Source organism: Esox lucius, chromosome 11, assembly GCF_011004845.1.
Source record: "Esox lucius isolate fEsoLuc1 chromosome 11, fEsoLuc1.pri, whole genome shotgun sequence".
Lineage (NCBI taxonomy): Eukaryota > Metazoa > Chordata > Actinopteri > Esociformes > Esocidae > Esox > Esox lucius.
Window position 1 is genome coordinate 25579723 of NC_047579.1, and position 17711 is coordinate 25597433.

At 41.2% G+C, this 17711-nt stretch overlaps 1 protein-coding gene across 2 annotated transcripts in view; it reads right to left on the reverse strand.

Annotated features, from left to right (window-relative positions):
* The window catches only part of grin2ca (glutamate receptor, ionotropic, N-methyl D-aspartate 2Ca), a 93629-nt gene that overhangs the window by 42208 nt on the left and 33710 nt on the right, over positions 1-17711 (reverse strand). For both annotated transcript variants that reach the window (XM_010891692.3, XM_010891690.3), the window contains exon 2: positions 9623-10067. In XM_010891692.3, the coding sequence (XP_010889994.1) occupies positions 9623-10051 (429 nt within the window). In that variant the 5' untranslated portion in view covers positions 10052-10067. The remainder of the gene's footprint in view (positions 1-9622; positions 10068-17711) is intronic.

Consider the following 17711-nt stretch of genomic DNA (forward strand, 5'->3'; position numbering starts at 1 on the left):
ACACAAGGTCAAGCCAGCATGTCCAGGCACGTCTCAAGTTTGCCAATGACCATCTGGATGATCCAGAGGAGGAATTGGAGAAGGTCATGTGGTCTGATGAGACAAAAATAGAGCTTTTTGATCTAAACTCGCCGTGTTTGGAGGAAGGAGAAGGATGAGTACAAGCCCAAGAACACCATCCCAACCGTGAAGCATGGAGGTGGAAACATCATTCTTTGGGGACGCTTTTCTGCAAAGGGGACAGGATGACTGCACCGTATTGAGGGGAGGATGGATGGGGCCATGTATCGCTGGATCCTGGCCAACAACCTCTTTCCCTCAGTAAGAGCATTGAAGATGGGTCATGGCTGGGTCTTCCAGCATGACAACGACCCCGAAACACACAGCCAGGGCAACTAAGGAGTGGCTCCGTAAGAAGCATCTCATGGTCCTGGAGTGGCAGGTCCAGACCTGAACCCAATAGAAAATCTTTAGAGGGAGCTGAAATTCTGTATTGCCCAGCGACCTGAAGGATCTGGAGAAGGTCTGTATGGAGGAGTGGGCCAAAATCCCTGCTGCAGTGTGTGCAAACCTGGTCAAAAACTACAGGAAACTTATGATCTCTGTAATTGCAAACAAAGGTTTCTGTACGAAATATTAAGTTCTGCTTTTCTGATGTATCACATACTTATGTCATGCAATAAAATGCTAATAATTACTTAAAAATCATACAATGTGATTTTCTGGATTTTTGTTTTAGATTCCGTCACTCACAGTTGAGGGGTACCTATGATCAAAATTACAGACTTCTAGATGCTTTGTAAGTGGGAAAACCTGCAAAATCGGCAGTGTTTCAAATACTTGTTCTCCCCACTGTATAAATTAGGAGGTGTTGTAAGCGAGACGGTTTGTCAGACACACACCTAGCAGTAATCCCATCATTTTACAAAAACATATTCTACAGTACTTACTAAACAATTGTGTAAAAAAAATATCCCACTATATTGTGGCGTGCTGGTCAATGAATCAATCAAATTTATTTATAAAGCCCTTTTTACAACAGCAGTTGCCACAAAGTGCTTTACAGAGACACCTGGCCTTAAACCCCAAGGAGCAAACAACAGTAGTGTTGGATTTCAGTGGCTAGGAAAAACTCCTTAAGAAGGCCGAATTTTAGGAAGAAACCTAGAGAGGACCCAGGCTCAGAGGGGTGACCAGTCCTCTTCTGACTGTGCCGAGTGAGATATTAAGAGTCCAATTAGAATAATAAATAAATTTCTCTGGGCTAAATCCAGAGTCTATTTGATTCTAGACTAGGTCAAAAGTATGACCAGGTGGACAAGGACAGGGACAGCAACGGGCCCCCAAAACCAGGTACACCGCAGGTGTGGACCAGGACCTCATCTCCTCCTAAAATTTTAAACTGGAGGGGACTGAGAAAAGTTAGAAAGTGCATTCCTCATATCCCCCAGCACAATAATATAGCAGCGTAACACCTTGGAACTGAGACAGGGGGGTCCGGCGACACTGTGGCCCTACCCGGGGGAGGCCCCGGACAGGGCCCAACAGGCAGGAAATCAATCAACCAAAGGGACACCCACCAACCGCAACCCCCCTGAAAGAGGGCCGAGTATTGCCAGGAGCGTACAGCCCAATTGCACAAGTGGTCCTGTTAGAGTCTTGCTCCCGTCAAGCGAGGAAGCGCTCACCATGGAGGTTCAGGACCCTGGAGAGCACATGGAACAGGCATTCCGTGTAGCATGCAAATTTGTGTCTAAAGCACTGTATTTGCTTTTTTCCATTTTAACAAATATCTGAAGCAATGAATCAGTCCTGGCAAGAAAAACAAAAAACACATTAGTCTAATAAACTAATGTTGTGTTTTTATAATAAACCTGCTGCCAGTCCCTGCCTCTGAGAAGCATGCCCATAGCATGAGGCTCCCACCACCATGCTTCACTGGACAGAAGGTATTAACTAGGTGATGAGTGATAACTTGTTCCACCCCACAACAGAACACGATGGGGAAAAACTAAAGGAGTCTGAATATTTTCCGACTACAGTTTTTTATTTTAGGATAAGTTCTTCAAATGGTTCTTTAAGGACCCATAAAAAATAATTTACATTGGTGTTTTTTGAAGAAATTAAATGGTTTATCTAAAATGTTTACATAAATAACTCTTGAGGATATTTGAATAACCTTTCATTTATAGTGTACCTTCAGATATATGGACAATTTCCTCCTTTAGCGTTGCAGAAAAATGGTATACAAACATATTAATACAACAGTATTTATAGCACAGCAAAGTATACTAGTATATTCCATAATATAGTATTTTTTTTCAAATATTTAATGTCTTTGTGTTAAGAATAGATGCTGGTACATACTTAGCTTGAAGTTAAATGTTATCATTGATGTGTTTTAGATGTCAAAGAGAGTTGTTCCTGATAATGTCAGTATTGGGTCTGTGATACTTCAGCCTGAGGTGGAGGAGGAGGATAAAGCTAAAGCATCTCTACCCTGTCAATTGTTAAAGGTAGAAGCAGCCTGCCAGCCTCACCGCTGGCTGTAAATTCCCAGAGTAAATGAATGCACTAAGGGCTCTTTGCATCATGTTAACATTCCAGGCATGTGATAGCCATGATTACTGGTATCGATTTATCCACTCTGTGCTCTGAACGGGGCCTTGAGAAAGATTGATCCGCGATTGATTGGCGATAGTGAAACAGCTTTGATTGCATTTCCATCTCAAGTTGATGTATGGCTACTCACTTGCCTAAAGCTACACAAGAATCCTCAGATAAGGGAGCTCTCCATGACGACAGACAGACAAGCACTTCCTTCTACAATTTTTTTTAAAACAAGAGTTTTTCTTCACACAGATCGATTCCATGGATTGGATTATTTACGTGAGCTAGGTTATCAACCCCTTTCTGTTTTCGTGAACATTACAGAACAATAATTTCCCATCCAGCTTGCTCCGCCCTGTACGCCCTTGGCTCTGTTACCTGAACACACATTAGGGAGACCAGAGTAACTTATTATACAGTGGCCCTTGTTCCTCTACTGAAGTTACACACCACTGATTGACTGGATTGGCTGCTTTTGGTTTGTCCACCGTATCACACTTTCACATTGTTTGTCTTTGACAGAGTAGATCACTGGCACAAATTAATGAATTGCCCAGACCAGACCAAGCCTGGATCCTATGGTCACTCTCACCTGCACTTGGATCATTCTAAATAACACTACTAAGAAAAACTCCTACTACCACTACTACTACTACCACCATTACTACTACTACTACTACTACTACTACTAATACTACTATCTTTATTAGGCAAAGTGAAATGAGGGACGGTATAAGAGCTGAGACAGACTGCTCAAAGTAAAAAACTTCCATGATTCTCCTCCATAAGAGGAGTGCTCTGAATCCAGTTGGGAAATGGGGAGTTGGGTTGTGGGTTAGAGAACGGCATCAGCATTCCTACCTTTACCTTCGTAACTCATTTCAAATCATCTCCCAAAACACCCAATAAACAGGAGCAAACAAAATAACCTTCTCAAGAACACTTTTGTGGAAACACAACTTAGAGTGACCCAGCCTGGATCGAAAAGTAATCGGACCATTTATTTCAGTTGGTTGTCTTGGTTCCAACTGGTACCAAATGAGACAGCTCATTGAAAGACAGACCCCAATCATTTTTTTTGTTCAGACTGGGCCACTCTGTTATGTTTATTTCCCTGCAGAGTGATACCCTAGAGCGAGACATCTCACTGGCTCATATTTTCTGGTCAAGGAGGGGAGGGTGTGACAAGCAGAAGAGAAGTATTTACTTCTTATTGCAGCCTACTCCAACCAGATAAAATAAACCAGCGAGATGTCTAGCTCTGGGGCACCCCTCCATGGGGCGGAGCAAATAAGAAGACCAGAGTGGCCTGTTATCAAGTGGGTTGTCTCTGTTCCTGAACTGTCTCTGAGGACAACACCGCACCCTGATGTGATAGATGTACACCAGCTTTCCTTTAAAAAAGGCACCATTAATGTTTAGACTACTAAGTGGCAAATAACCAAACACTTGAATGACTGAGCCAGCAAGGTCAAATATTCCTGAGCAAGACAGTTTTTGCACCAGTAAGTAGCTAATATGCAAAATGCACAATACAATATTATCTGGTGTCTCTGGCAAATGCCAGATATGCTGGAGTTTCTTTTGTTGGTGTGGTCAAAACTGACCCACAGTTAGGCAACCAAGGTCATGGATATATGAAAGGAAAGAGAGCGGTTAAAATAATTATTTTATTGTTTCCTGAATTTTTTTTTGCTGTTTCCTGAAATTGTGTCCTCTGGTTCTATACCTACACATATTTTACTGGAGCATAATGCTGTGTCCTCTGGTCCTATACCTACGCATATTTTACTGGAGCATAATGCTGTAATGTGTGAGCTGTCAAAAAGCTGTTCTGATCATATAACATTTTTAAATATGATTGTGGAACAAAAACAGCTTTGGAACCTTTTCCATTTTTATTTCATAGTGATAATTGGAGTGGTTACTTTTTGTTAAATAGAGATAAATTACATTAATCGACATTAACTAATATCATAGGTTAATGAATTTGGTTCAATATCCGAGGAAATTAAGCAGTGTTGGTGTGAAATGCTTTGAGAAATTAAGCAGTGTTGGTGTGAAATGCACACTAGCCAATGTAAGGGCAATTTTAGGAGATTCATAAAAAAATTTAATCTTGACTGAATACATGGTTAGCCGTGGACATAGCATTTACAGTTAACAATCTAAACATTCTTTTTTGAATTTGTACTCCCTCGGATATTGAACCAAATTCATTAGCCTATGATATTAGTTAATGTCGATTAATGTATTGTATCTCTATTTAACAAAAAGTAACCACTCCAATTATCACTATGAAATAATAGTGAGTCTCACTGGATTTGGATGCACAAAATGAAAGTCAACTGGAATACTCAGTAGTCGTTGTATTGCACATCTTAACAAATCACTTTTGAAGGAACTCCCCATATTGAAACCCCATCATACAAAATCACACTATTTTACAAAAGTTGTCTTATCCTTTCTCAGACTTACTGTAGACTACCACCCCCAATCCCGATCCAAGAAGTTCAGGTGTACAGCTTCATTTAGGAAGTGGGTGGGGGGGAGTACTTCTCCCTCTAATAGGCTGGTATCAGATGTCACTCCTATTTTTGTCATCTAATCCAATTATTTGTATGCAAGGTGGGACTTTTCAGCTGGGAAGAGATTTCACATTGTGGGAGTGCACTTTTAATTACTTTATAAGATGATTACTCAAGTGGCTGGTACAACTAACTGTAAAATGTTGTTGCACCAAAAGCACCAGGGAAAACGCTTAGTCTGATAGAAGGTGAGTTGGCGGTGATCTCAGTAACGTGGGCTGGTGTGAATGAAATGGAAGGGCTGAATTCTTGACCCATTTTGGCCACGCTAAACAGATGTGCCGATGGACTTCAAGCCATACCTGTCACCTGCTGCTCTGGCCTGGGTTTTATGAAGATACAGCTGTATAGTCAATCTGAGCCGGCAAACACCACCACGGACTGTACCAGCCTGTAATGAGGCCTGTGTCATCTCTGCTTCTCTCTCTGTGATCAACTCTGGATCCAACAGGAATCATCACTGTCCGATGAAAACCAGAAACGTTTCAGTCAAAAGAAATAGCTATCCTACTTTCTCATTCAGATAAAAAAAACATATTTAGAATTGGTTCTGAATACATTCTCCTGGTTCTAAAATTGTGAAAACTTTGAGGAGAGTTACTGCTTTCAGTACCTGTAGAAAATGAAAATTGGAAAAAAAACTGAGCTACAAGGTAACAGTATTGGATGACATGGAAAGAGAGCTATTTGTCCATGGACACCAAGAGTGGTATTAGCAGAACATAACCTAAAGCCTGGTGTAACATATTACGGCGGATTGTTGATGTTATGGTGCTATTTCATTTCTACTGTTCTAGGGGCCATGGTTAACGACATCATTAGGTTCACCTAGTAAGTGCATTTTGAAAAGTGCATTTTAGTCTCCAGACATAAACACAATTGAAAGGATCTGAAAGATTTTGTATGGAGGAATGCCCCCCCCCCAACATTCACACAGAAAATGTGTTCTTCAACTCATAAAACATTTTAGAAAAAGGCTCAGTTATGTCTTGCTGGGTATTAAAAAGGTATTGAAAACAGAGGTGTACATAAGTTTGACCCCTACCCTGTTCTGAGAAAAACTATATAGTATATTAGGTGTTATAGGGGAACTGTTTAGAATCCTGCCTCTAACATTTTACATGGTTACATATTAAACAATAACACAACTTCTCTCCTTCCCTTACTGAACAAACCAAAACAGTATTAGCTAATTCACATGGATAATTTGCTGGTATAGAGTGGAGGGATAGACCTGTGAGTGTCTAAAGTTAACAGGTTTAGAGTGGGGGGATAGACCTGTGAGTGTCTAAAGTTAGAGGGTATAGAGTGGAGGGATAGACCTGTGAGTGTCTAAAGTTAACAGGTTTAGAGTGGGGGGATAGACCTGTGAGTGTCTAAAGTTAGCGGGTTTAGAGTGGAGGGATAGACCTGTGAGTGTCTAAAGTTAGAGGGTATAGAGTGGAGGGATAGACCTGTGAGTGTCTAAAGTTAGAGGGTATAGAGTAGAGGGATAGATCTGTGGGTGTCTAAAGGGAGCCTGAGAAGACTACAAGTCAATGATAACTGTTAGAGTTCAGGTGTACAGATTCAATAAAGTTTGAATGGTGAAAGTCTCAGGCATTTAGAAAAAAAAAAAAAACATTTACATAAAACATCCCCTACAGATTTATCTTCTGGTAATATTTGCTAGTAGTAGAGTAACAATCTCAAATAAGGCCCCTTTAAATACAATATATATTATTTAGCGATTAAATTAGTAGAAAATACATTTTTGGAGTAGTCAGCAAAGCTCACTACATTTCTTTAAAAAATAGTACTGTACTTAGTACTTCTAGTAATTACCGCTCACATTAAAACCAGGGAAAAAAACGCTGAATGCAGCAACTCCTGAAATATCTTCAGCCATTCAAAGGGACATATGTGTTCATTAAAGCTCTAGCGTACTATAACAGAATCTGAACTAGTTACACTCACTGGCTATAAACAGAGTTGGAAATATATATATATATATATATATATATAACAGCTGTCAACCTTTGGATAATTGCATTTTTCCTATTTCATTTATGCTCTAATAAATGATTAGCTGTTGTGTTCCCCAAGTTGGCGTGATTAAAATGTAAATGACCCGCACGGGAGACCAGTGACACCTCTTCCGTTGCCCCCGAGAAACTAGGAGCATGCCCAGATTTCCCGACACATTTCCCAGAATTACGGTGTCTATCTGACAAGGGAGCAGTATAGTAATATATGTGGACTAGAATCAAGAAAGTCCATTTACAACTGCAGCTGCAGCTGAGACCTGGATGCTGGACGGCACAAGGCACAAGTCTATTGCCAGTCTGTTGGCCCCTATATCCATTACCGTTCGGTTGATAGACCTCAGGTTACTTCTAACAAAGAAACCTACCCTGTCTATCATCTTGGCCAACACACAAAGCACTACTTAGTAAAGATATAATCAATTAATACAAATCTGCCTGGAAAAAAATCTATCGCAATTCAATTGAGGTAGATGCATCTATTGTAATCAGATTTGAATCCCAATTCCCCAGGAATGTGAGTATGAATCTGAATGCATAATGAGGGCATGGAAGCCCGTGGCCACGGCCGACTCCCCGTCGTGGGGGAACACGTTTGTTATTAAAATCTCACAAACATGAGGGAAAGAAAATGATATTTGAGCAGTGGATTAACTGATGGAAATCGAGGGTGGCGGGCGGACCTCTTATTTTCCGCTACTCAGCTCCCTGTGTGTTGCATACCCAAACAGCCAGCTACCGGAGCAAAAAATGACTTGGTCTGATTGGACATTACAATGCAGCAGCCATCTCCTTCTGCTCTGGCCATCTGAGGGCAGCCATCCTGCTTTATTACCTTCTACACCCGGCTCACCCACCCCCCCGTTGAATAAACGTTTTGTTTATTGTCGGTGGATTGGCGAGTCATGCTCTACCAATCTCATGTATCCTCGGCCTACACTCATTTGCATAGAGCCAATAAAGACATGATGATCATACAGTGCGCTGTCTAACTTTGAGTAGCCTTGTGAACTGCGAAAGCTGCGTCTGCTGTAGAGGAATATTGCCAGTGGTGTGGTTAGAGGACACAAAACGTCAGTGGCATTACAGCATATCCCTGTGGCTGAGCCCTTAACTCCTCATAGACGTGTGAGGCTTTAATCTAAAAGGAATTCAGCTGCAGTTTCCATTGTAGCACAAATGTCTTTTCAAGCTCCCTGGTACTAAAAGACAGTGCATGAAGCTCCCATAATACAACTAGTCAAATCAAGGCTTTTCTCTATTGACATGTAGGTTCTGGAGGCATACAGTTTAATGGGACTAGAAGTGTATAGCACAAGATGTACTGACAAAAGCCATCACGTTTTTTTTTTTCCAGATTTTGGAAATCCCTGGCCTACCAGGTTTCAGTTATTCCAGTGTGGGACAGCCAGTATCAGAATAGGCAGCATTAGCATTCAATGTGTTTAGAATCATATTCTGAAAGTGACCTTTGTTTGCTAATGACAATGTTCATTATTACTTTTAATTAGCAGACTAATGAATGTTGGCCAGTGTGTGGTCTATAATATCTACCTACTTTGCTCACATGATCATGTGTTATCACTGATATTGTTTTCTATTATTTGTACCGTAGGTTGTCCTGACTTTATGACAACACATTTCCATGCCCATGTTCTGTGTCTCAGTGTATGACAACTCATGTCCATGCCAAGATACTGTGTCTCACTGTGAAACATCCCGTGTCCATGCCCAGATACCGTGTCTCACTGTATGACAACCTGTGTCCATGCCCAGATACTGTGTCTCACTGTATGACAACCTGTGTCCATGCCCAGATACTGTGTCTCACTTTATGACAACCTGTGTCCATGCCCAGAAACTGTGTCTCACTGTATGACAACCTGTGTCCAAGCCCAGATACTGTGTCTCACTGTATGACAATCTATGTCCATGCCCAGATACTGTGTCTCACTTTATGACAACTTGTGTCCATGCCCAGATACTGTGTCTCACTGTATGACAACCTGTGTCCAGATATTGTGATATTGTGTCTAACTATATGACAGAGTCTTACATCTTTCTCATCTCAAGTAATCTCAAGTCTACCTTAAAGACTAACCGTTCATGTTCCTCATGTAGCCTCAGACACTAGCAATGAAACGTACCCAGCCCAGCCCGGTCATGTTCACAGACCTTGCAATGAAACGTACCCAGCCCAGCCCGGTCATATTCACAGACCTTGCAATGAAACGTACCCAGCCCAGCCTGGTCATGTTCACAGACCTTGCAATGAAACGTACCCAGCCCAGCCTGGTCATGTTCACAGACCTTGCAATGAAACGTACCCAGCCCAGCCCAGTCATATTCACAGACCTTGCAATGAAACGTACCCAGCCCAGCCCGGTCATGCTCACTGACCTTGTGTGGCAGGACCACAGCGGAGCCCCCGCTGATACCCACGATGGGCACAGCCGTCTGCAAGGCAATAAAATCCAGAATCTGTGCCACGGCTTCCGAGCCGATGTTGTCCTCAAACACCACGCCGTGCACTCGGTTGGCCGCCAGCGTGTCACAGATCCGCGTGAGTAGGGCCCGAGGATTGGTGTTATTCACCAGTACTGTGATTGGGTTCACCTCCAGAGGCAGGTCCATGAAGTTCTCCCGACTCAGGCGCCCCTTGATCTCCTGCTGGTAGGCCGAGCCACTGAATACCACCGCCACGTTAACTGCCGGCGAGGGGTTGACGAACGGCCGGCCCCGGCACCAGGGGGCAGCGCAGAGCAGCAACAGCAGCAGCAGCGGCGGCCACCAGGGGGAGTCGCTCAAGCAGCCTAGACGAACGCCCATCTCAGTCGCCTACTGCCTGGGAGAGGGGAAGGGGTGAGGACAGGGGTGAGGGAAGTAGGAAGGTGAGAGAGATGAGGATAGACGTGAATATTGGATACATAGGACCTTTCTGTGACAGTTATGCAACGTTTTGACAATGCTTGGTAATCCCTCCCGGCTGCAAACCCAACCAAAGGCCGTTTGTTTTTAGTATTGTCTTATTGTGATTAATGACCTTTGAGCTTCATCCGGGAGTCATATGCTTCACGTGTGTCTTTATGCCTGAGATGGCGTATGTGGCCATTAGCTGTGATCTGGACTGATTTGATGAGCGACTCAGGGTAGTATTTTTAGAGTGTTCACCGTGCAGCACAATGCAACAGCCATGTTGCTGCGCCTGCGGATGGCAGCTGCTGTTGTACTCTGCAGTCCAATACAACAGATGGTACCCACTGTTTAATGCAACAAATGGAGAACAAGGATTTACCATTTCTCTCTTGTGAAATGTTGTTGCTAAAATTGTGCTGCAGCGCTATTCTGATTTATTCTTAAACATTCTTAAACAGTCTGAAACCAAATGTATTTCCACAGGGACAAACCATTAACATTTTTAAAGTGAGAAAAACATTTCTGTTTATGGAAGACACAATGTAGCTTAATTTGGTTGACAGTTTTACCTAGAAGAGCCTTTAAAATGAATGACTAATTTGCCATGTAGTCGTCTCCTGGGTTTCATTTGTTTGTTATTGAGTTTTTTTTTGTTTTTTTTACCTGAGCCTTGTTTGGCCTTTGAAATGCTTAGTCTGATCATGTGGGCATGACAAAATAAATCAAAAGTTATTTACATACACAACCCTCATTGGCTTATAGAATACACTAATGTCCTGACCCAGATTAACATTAATTACTCTATTACAATCAGATTAACTTTGTGAAATCATAAAGTAGGTCAAAGTCCCTCCCACCTGAACAGATGAAATTCTAGGCTTGTTTTTTTTTTAAACAGCGCTTTTACAACAAGGGCATTAACATAATATTCACAATTTCAGAGTGTTACATTGACCTCATTGTGAGGTAATATCATCAAGAATACAGGGAATTCATGGTTTTGTCTGCACTGGGCCTATAAAGCTAATGCTTTCAAAAACACAATTGGTTTGTTTTAATCTTCTAGATATTTCTAGCAGGTCGAAGTGAAAAAAAGAACCCATTGAACCCAAAAGAGCCCATCTTGTCTTGTCTGTCACACTGTCATGAGTACACTCCGGGATCCTGTCATGGGGACCTGATTCAGCATGCATTTGAATGACAGCGGGGGGAACACAATGTAATCCTCTGTAATCCCTGTCATGGCCCAGGGCATGATTGTATCTCCCTATCAAGACATGTTGGAAAGCTGGGGACCCACTACATTCTCCTATTCCTCAACTCACGCTTGTCAGAGCACAATTGGATGATGAAAGGCTTGCGCTAGCTTTGACAGAGTGTGTACCAGCTAGTTGGACTGTACTGCTACAGTGCCCTCCCCTAATACTGGCACCCTTGGTAAATTTGAGCAAACAAAATTACTATTTGTTCAGCTTTGTAATCTTGCATTCAGATTATTAACAGACATCAAAACTTTAATTAAAGTAAAACAATTTTAGGAAATAAATAAATATTAATAATTTTTCTCAAATATATGTACCACAACTATCGGCACCCCTTCATTTAATACTTTGTACAACTTCCCTTTGCCAAGATAACTATCTGAGTCTTCTCCTATAATGTAATATGAGGTTGAAGAACACTTAGCAAGGGATCTGACACCATTCCTCCATACAGAATCACTCCAGATCCGTCAGATTCAGAGGTCCTTGCTAGTGGTCCCATTCCACAGGTTTTCCATGGGGTTTAGTTCAGGGGACTAGTATGGACATTGCAAAACCTTGATTCCGTGGTCAGTGAACCGTTTTTCTGTTAATTTTAGATGTGCTTTGGATCATTGTCCTGCTGGAAGATCCAACCACAGCGCAGTTTAAGCTTCCTAGGGGAGGGGTAGTCAGGTTTTGATTTAATTTCCACTGGTACTTGATGGAGCCCTAAATGCAAAATTATATGTCTGGCGAAAACCCAGTACATCTTTCCACTACAAGAATACCATGCCTACAGTAAAGCACAGTGGTGGCAGCAGCCTAGTGTGGGGGTGTTTCTCTCTAAATGTTTTTAAAAATGTGGCAATAAAAATTTGAACATTTTGAAAGGCGGGGAGGACTTTCAATATCCACTTAATGTCCACATCCTAGGGATCTGTACAAACATCAGATATTGATATGCATACCAGTGGGGAAAACAAGTATTTGATACATTGCCAATTATGTAGATTTTCCTACTTACAAAGGATCTAGAGGTCTGTAATTGTTTATCATAGGTACACTTCAACTGTGAGAGACGGAATCTAAAACAAAAATCCAGAAAATCACATTGTATGATTTTTAAATAATTAATTTGCATTTTATTGCATGACATAAGTATTTGATCACCTACCAATCAGTAAGAATTCTGGCTCTCACAGACCTGTTAGTTTTTCTTTAAGAAGCCCTCCTGTTCTCCACTCATTACCTGTATTAACTGCACCTGTTTGAACTCGTTACCTGTATAAAAGACCCCTGTCCACACACTCAATCAGACTCCAACCTCTCCACAATGGCCAAGACCAGAGAGCTATGTACTGACATCAGGGATAAAATTGTAGACCTGCACAAGGCTGGGATGGGCTACAGGACAATAGGCAAGCAGCTTGGTGAGAAGGCAACAACTGTTGGCGCAATTATTAGAAAATGGAAGAAGTTCAAGATGATGGTCAATCTCCCTCGGTCTGGGGTACCATGCAAGATCTCACCTCGTGGGGCATCAATGATCATGAGGAAGGTGAGGGATCAGCCCAGAACTACACGGCAGGACCTGGTCAATGACCTGAAGAAAGCTGAGACCACAGTCTCAAAGAAAACCCTTAGTAACACACTACACCGTCATGGATTTAAATCCTGCAGCGCATGCAAGGTCCCCCTGCTCAAGCCAGCGCATGTCTAGGCCCATCTGAAGTTCGCCAATGACCACCTGGATGATCCAGAGGAGGAATGGAAGAAGGTCATGTGGTCTGATGAGACAAAAATAAAGCTTTTTGGTCTAAACTCCACTCGCCGTGTTTGGAGGAAGAAGAAGGATGAGTACAAGCCCAAGAACACCATCCCAACCGTGAAGCATGGAGGTGGAAAAATCATTCTTTGGGGATGCTTTTCTGCAAAGGAGACAGGATGACTGCACCGTATTGAGGAGAGGATGGATGGGGCCATGTATCGCTGGATCCTGGCCAACAACCTCCTTCCCTCAGTAAGAGCATTGAAGATGGGTCGTGGCTGGATCTTCCAGCATGACAACGACCCGTAACACACAGCCAGGGCAACTAAGGAGTGGCTCCGTAAGAAGCATCTCAAGGTCCTGGAGTGGCCTAGCCAGTCTCCAGACCTGAACCCAATAGAAAATCTTTGGAGGGAGCTGAAAGTCCGTATTGCCCAGCAACAGCCCCGAAACCTGAAGGATCTGGAGAAGGTCTGTATGGAGGAGTGGGCCAAAATCCCTGCTGCAGTGTGTGCAAACCTGGTCAAGAACTACAGGAAACACAGGTTTCTGTACCAAATATTAAGTTCTGCTTTTCGGATGTATCAAATACTTATGTCATACATAACATTTTCTGGATTTTTGTTTTAGATTCCGTCACTCACAGACTTTAACATGCTTTGTAAGTGGGAAAACCTGCAAAATCGGCAGTGTATCAAATACTTGTTCTCCCCACTGTATATGTTGACCTATCAAACTCATTGTTGTACCATTTTACATTCATATTTTCCATCTGATTGTTAGTCCCTCAAAATTTTTGTCTTAGCCATTGCATGTTGGAAGGCACTAAGGTTAATGTCTTTGCGGGGGATGTACGTGTTGTAAATGTTAAACATGTATGACCGTCAGCCGGTTTAATCAAGAAAGTGAAAGAGCTGAGTCGGTTGTCTGAAGGTCAGATACGCAGAGGATTACTGGAATAAAATGGGGTTGTGGAATTAAACAGATCAGCTAATGAGTCATCATTGACTTAATCAAATGGTTTGGGTTTGTCGATAGGCCCCCTATTACCACGATGTCATCCAGAGACAAATAACCAGGAGGAGACAACATCGTGGTGGAAACACCAGGACCTTGTTGAGAAGAAGAGTGGAACTCATGTTTACAGGTTCCTGTAAATTCACACAAAAGACAGGTGAAAAAACAAAATGGCACAGGTAAATATAAACAAGACAACAGTAAACATGTTGTCCTTGATGAATGATACAGTGACCTACTCTCCCTCAGCCAACTAGTGACACTTTTATAAACATATTTTGCGTGAATTAATGAGAGGCAAAAAACTAATATTTTACCTTGCTGGAAATCACAATATCTCACAATGAATTCCAGTTAATTCTGTCATTCTGTGTAATTTTGTTAATGCCAGATCTCTAAAAACAGAATACAATGATTTGCAAATCATTTAAACCCTATATTCAATGTCAAATAGTACAATGACAACATGTCAAATGTTAAAACTGAGAAACGTTAATGTTTCTTGAAAAACATACGCCCACTTTGAATTGGATGCCAGCAAAAAAGCTGCGACAAAAAAGCTGGGACAAGAGCAACAAAAGACTGGAAATGTTGTGTCCAGGCCGTAATTACAATATATATTAGGGGGACACATCTCCCCCAATATTCAAATACGCTCAAAATGTCCCCACCCAATAAATTGATATATGCATTATAAATAAAGTAACAATGTGCAATGCTGCGCCATCCAAAATAATCATTAGCAAATGTAAATATAAGTCATAACTTAACAAATTGACATTATTATTACTACTGGTTCCAGTTTCACGGTTTACTGAGGTATTTTGCTAAAAAATGTCAGTAAATGCATTGAGTGGAAACAAAGTGCTAATCAATCAACCATCACTAACGTTATATATCTTAGCTAAGTTACCTGGAAAATGTATTAGCCACACATTCACCCGGCGATTTGTCAGAAAGCCCACATGAAGTCTGAGTAAAGTGTAAATCATTGTTCATCATTGTAAATCATCATGTTTCGCTGTATGTGTAATTTATGTAGACAGTAGTCATTTTCATTGATTTCATATTCGTACAGTATACTGTATAGCTGTACTTGCCTATGACAATAACATTATTAGTGTTTGTTTGATTAGAGACAAACACTAATAATGAGAGAGTTTTATTAGTCAGCTTTCATTCACAGTGAGTGTCAATCTTGGGCAAGAGGAAGGGTGGCAGTGACATTCATACATTTTTTGGGCAGCCTCATAAAAGAAGAAAAGTAAGCTGAGAGCAGTGAGAAAATAAGTACCAGTCATATGATATAAGTATACAGTAGCACAAGAGGTGAGTCAATGATTTTTGATATAATAATCATTTCCATTCAGATCAGAAATGGTTAGTAATCCATTCCTGAACAACATGGCAAGAAACACAACTTATTTACTGTATTTATTTCATGTTCACTCTGGTGCGTTCAGAGTAAAGAGAGAGAGGGAGAGAGAGAGCATGAGGATGCCAACAGGGAAGGGAGAGCAGGTGAGTGAAAAAAAGAGGCAATTATTGATGACCGATCTGATATTACCATGTTGGTGGTGTTCTTACGACATCATAACTAGTGTTGGCACAGCTAAGGTTAGGTTTAGGCACAGGCCCCACTGAGGTTAAGCTTAGTCACAGGTACCACTGAGGTTAGGGTTATGTCAAAGGGTGGGGGGCAGGGGAATATTCTTCCTTTGGACTGGGGTAACCAACTAACTACAGGTGAGTTGCAATGATAGTCCTGGAGCAACATCAGATTGTGTAAATATTGATGGTTAAGAGTCTTTATTTTTTTTTAATGTTTTTCTGGGGGGGACCCCAAGACCCCCAGCTGATTTGGTCCCCCCAATGTTGACTCCATGGCTAAGGCCTTGAGTTATGTAATGTTAAAAAACAACCTGGTGGAACAACTAATTAGGTTAATTGGCAACAGGTCAGTAACATGATTGGGTACAAAAAAGAGAATTCCAGAGATAATGAGTCTCTCAGAAGTAAAGATGGGGAGGGTTTCACCAGTCTGTGAAAGATTGCACAGGAAAATAGTGCAATAATTTATATACTTTGTCAATGCAAAATTCAGTTTGGGATATTTTATCATAAATAAAATATAAAAGAATTAAAAGATTCAAAGAATACAGAGAAATATCTGTATGCAATTAAAAACAGACACAATTCTTTAGTGGGAATGTAGTGGGCTCAGGAAAACTTCCAAAAACCATTGTCTATGAACACATCACTGCATCCACAAATGCAAGTTGAAACTCTACCATGCAAAGAAGAAACCAAGATATACATGAACCAGATCCAGAAACGCTGCCGAATTCTCTGGGCCCAGGCTCATTCAAGATGGATTGAGGCAAAGTGGAAAACTGTCCAGTGGTCTGACGAATCAAAATAAAAGATTATTCTTGGAAATCATGGAAGCTGTGTCCTCTGAGCTAAAGAGGAGAGGGACCATCCGGCTTGTTATCAGCATACAGTTCAAAAGCCAACATTCATGATGGTATGGGGGTGCATTAGTGCACATGGCATGGGTGACTTGCACATCTGTGAAGGCACTACTGATGCTGAACAATATATACAGGTTTTGGAGCAACATATGCAGACAATGTCTATTTCAAGGAAGGTCTTACTTATTTCAGCAAGATGATGCCAAATCATATTCTGCACATATTTGAACCGCATAGCTCCACAGGAAAAGAGTCTGGGTGCTAAATTGGCCTGCATGCAGTCCAGACCTGTCATGCATTGAAAACATTTGGTGCATTATGAAATGAAAAATATGACAAAGGATACTTCGAACTGTTGAGCAGCTGCAATCCTATATCAAACAAGTATGGGAAAACATTTCACTTTCAAAACTACAGCAATTGGTCTCTTCAGTTCCCAAATGATTAGAGTATTGTTAAAACAAGAGGTGATGCAACACACAGGTAAACATGCTGGCATCCAATTCAAAATGGGCATGTATATTTCCCCCAAAAATAACATTTCTCAGTTTCAACATTTGATATGTTGTCTTTGTACTATTTTCAATTAAATATAGGGATAAATGATTTACACATCTTTGCATTCTGTTTTCATTTACATTTTATGCAGCGTCCCCATGCGTAATGTAATGTCAGCATCAAAAACTGTGCCTCAATCAGGCCTAGACTTCCAAATCAACTATAGCAGGTTAAAACCTGCGCCTCAATCAGGCCTACACTGCCAAATCAACTTTAGTAGTTAAAATCATGTATCAGGCCCATATTTTATATTCAGTGTAAATAATCTTTAACCTTCCTGGCTTAATCTCAAACATTCTAATAGTTTTGTATGGAGCAACATGTATTACTTAATGTAACAATATGTGTGTAATGCATAACAATACTAGTAGTATAAGGTTTTGGCCCTCAAGGGAAACAGAAAAATACATTGAAAAATTCTGAAATATATTTCTACACTACACTAACTATCCCTTCCTACACATCAAACATGCTGTCAGGTATTCTACTTGCTTCACAAACTGATAGAATTC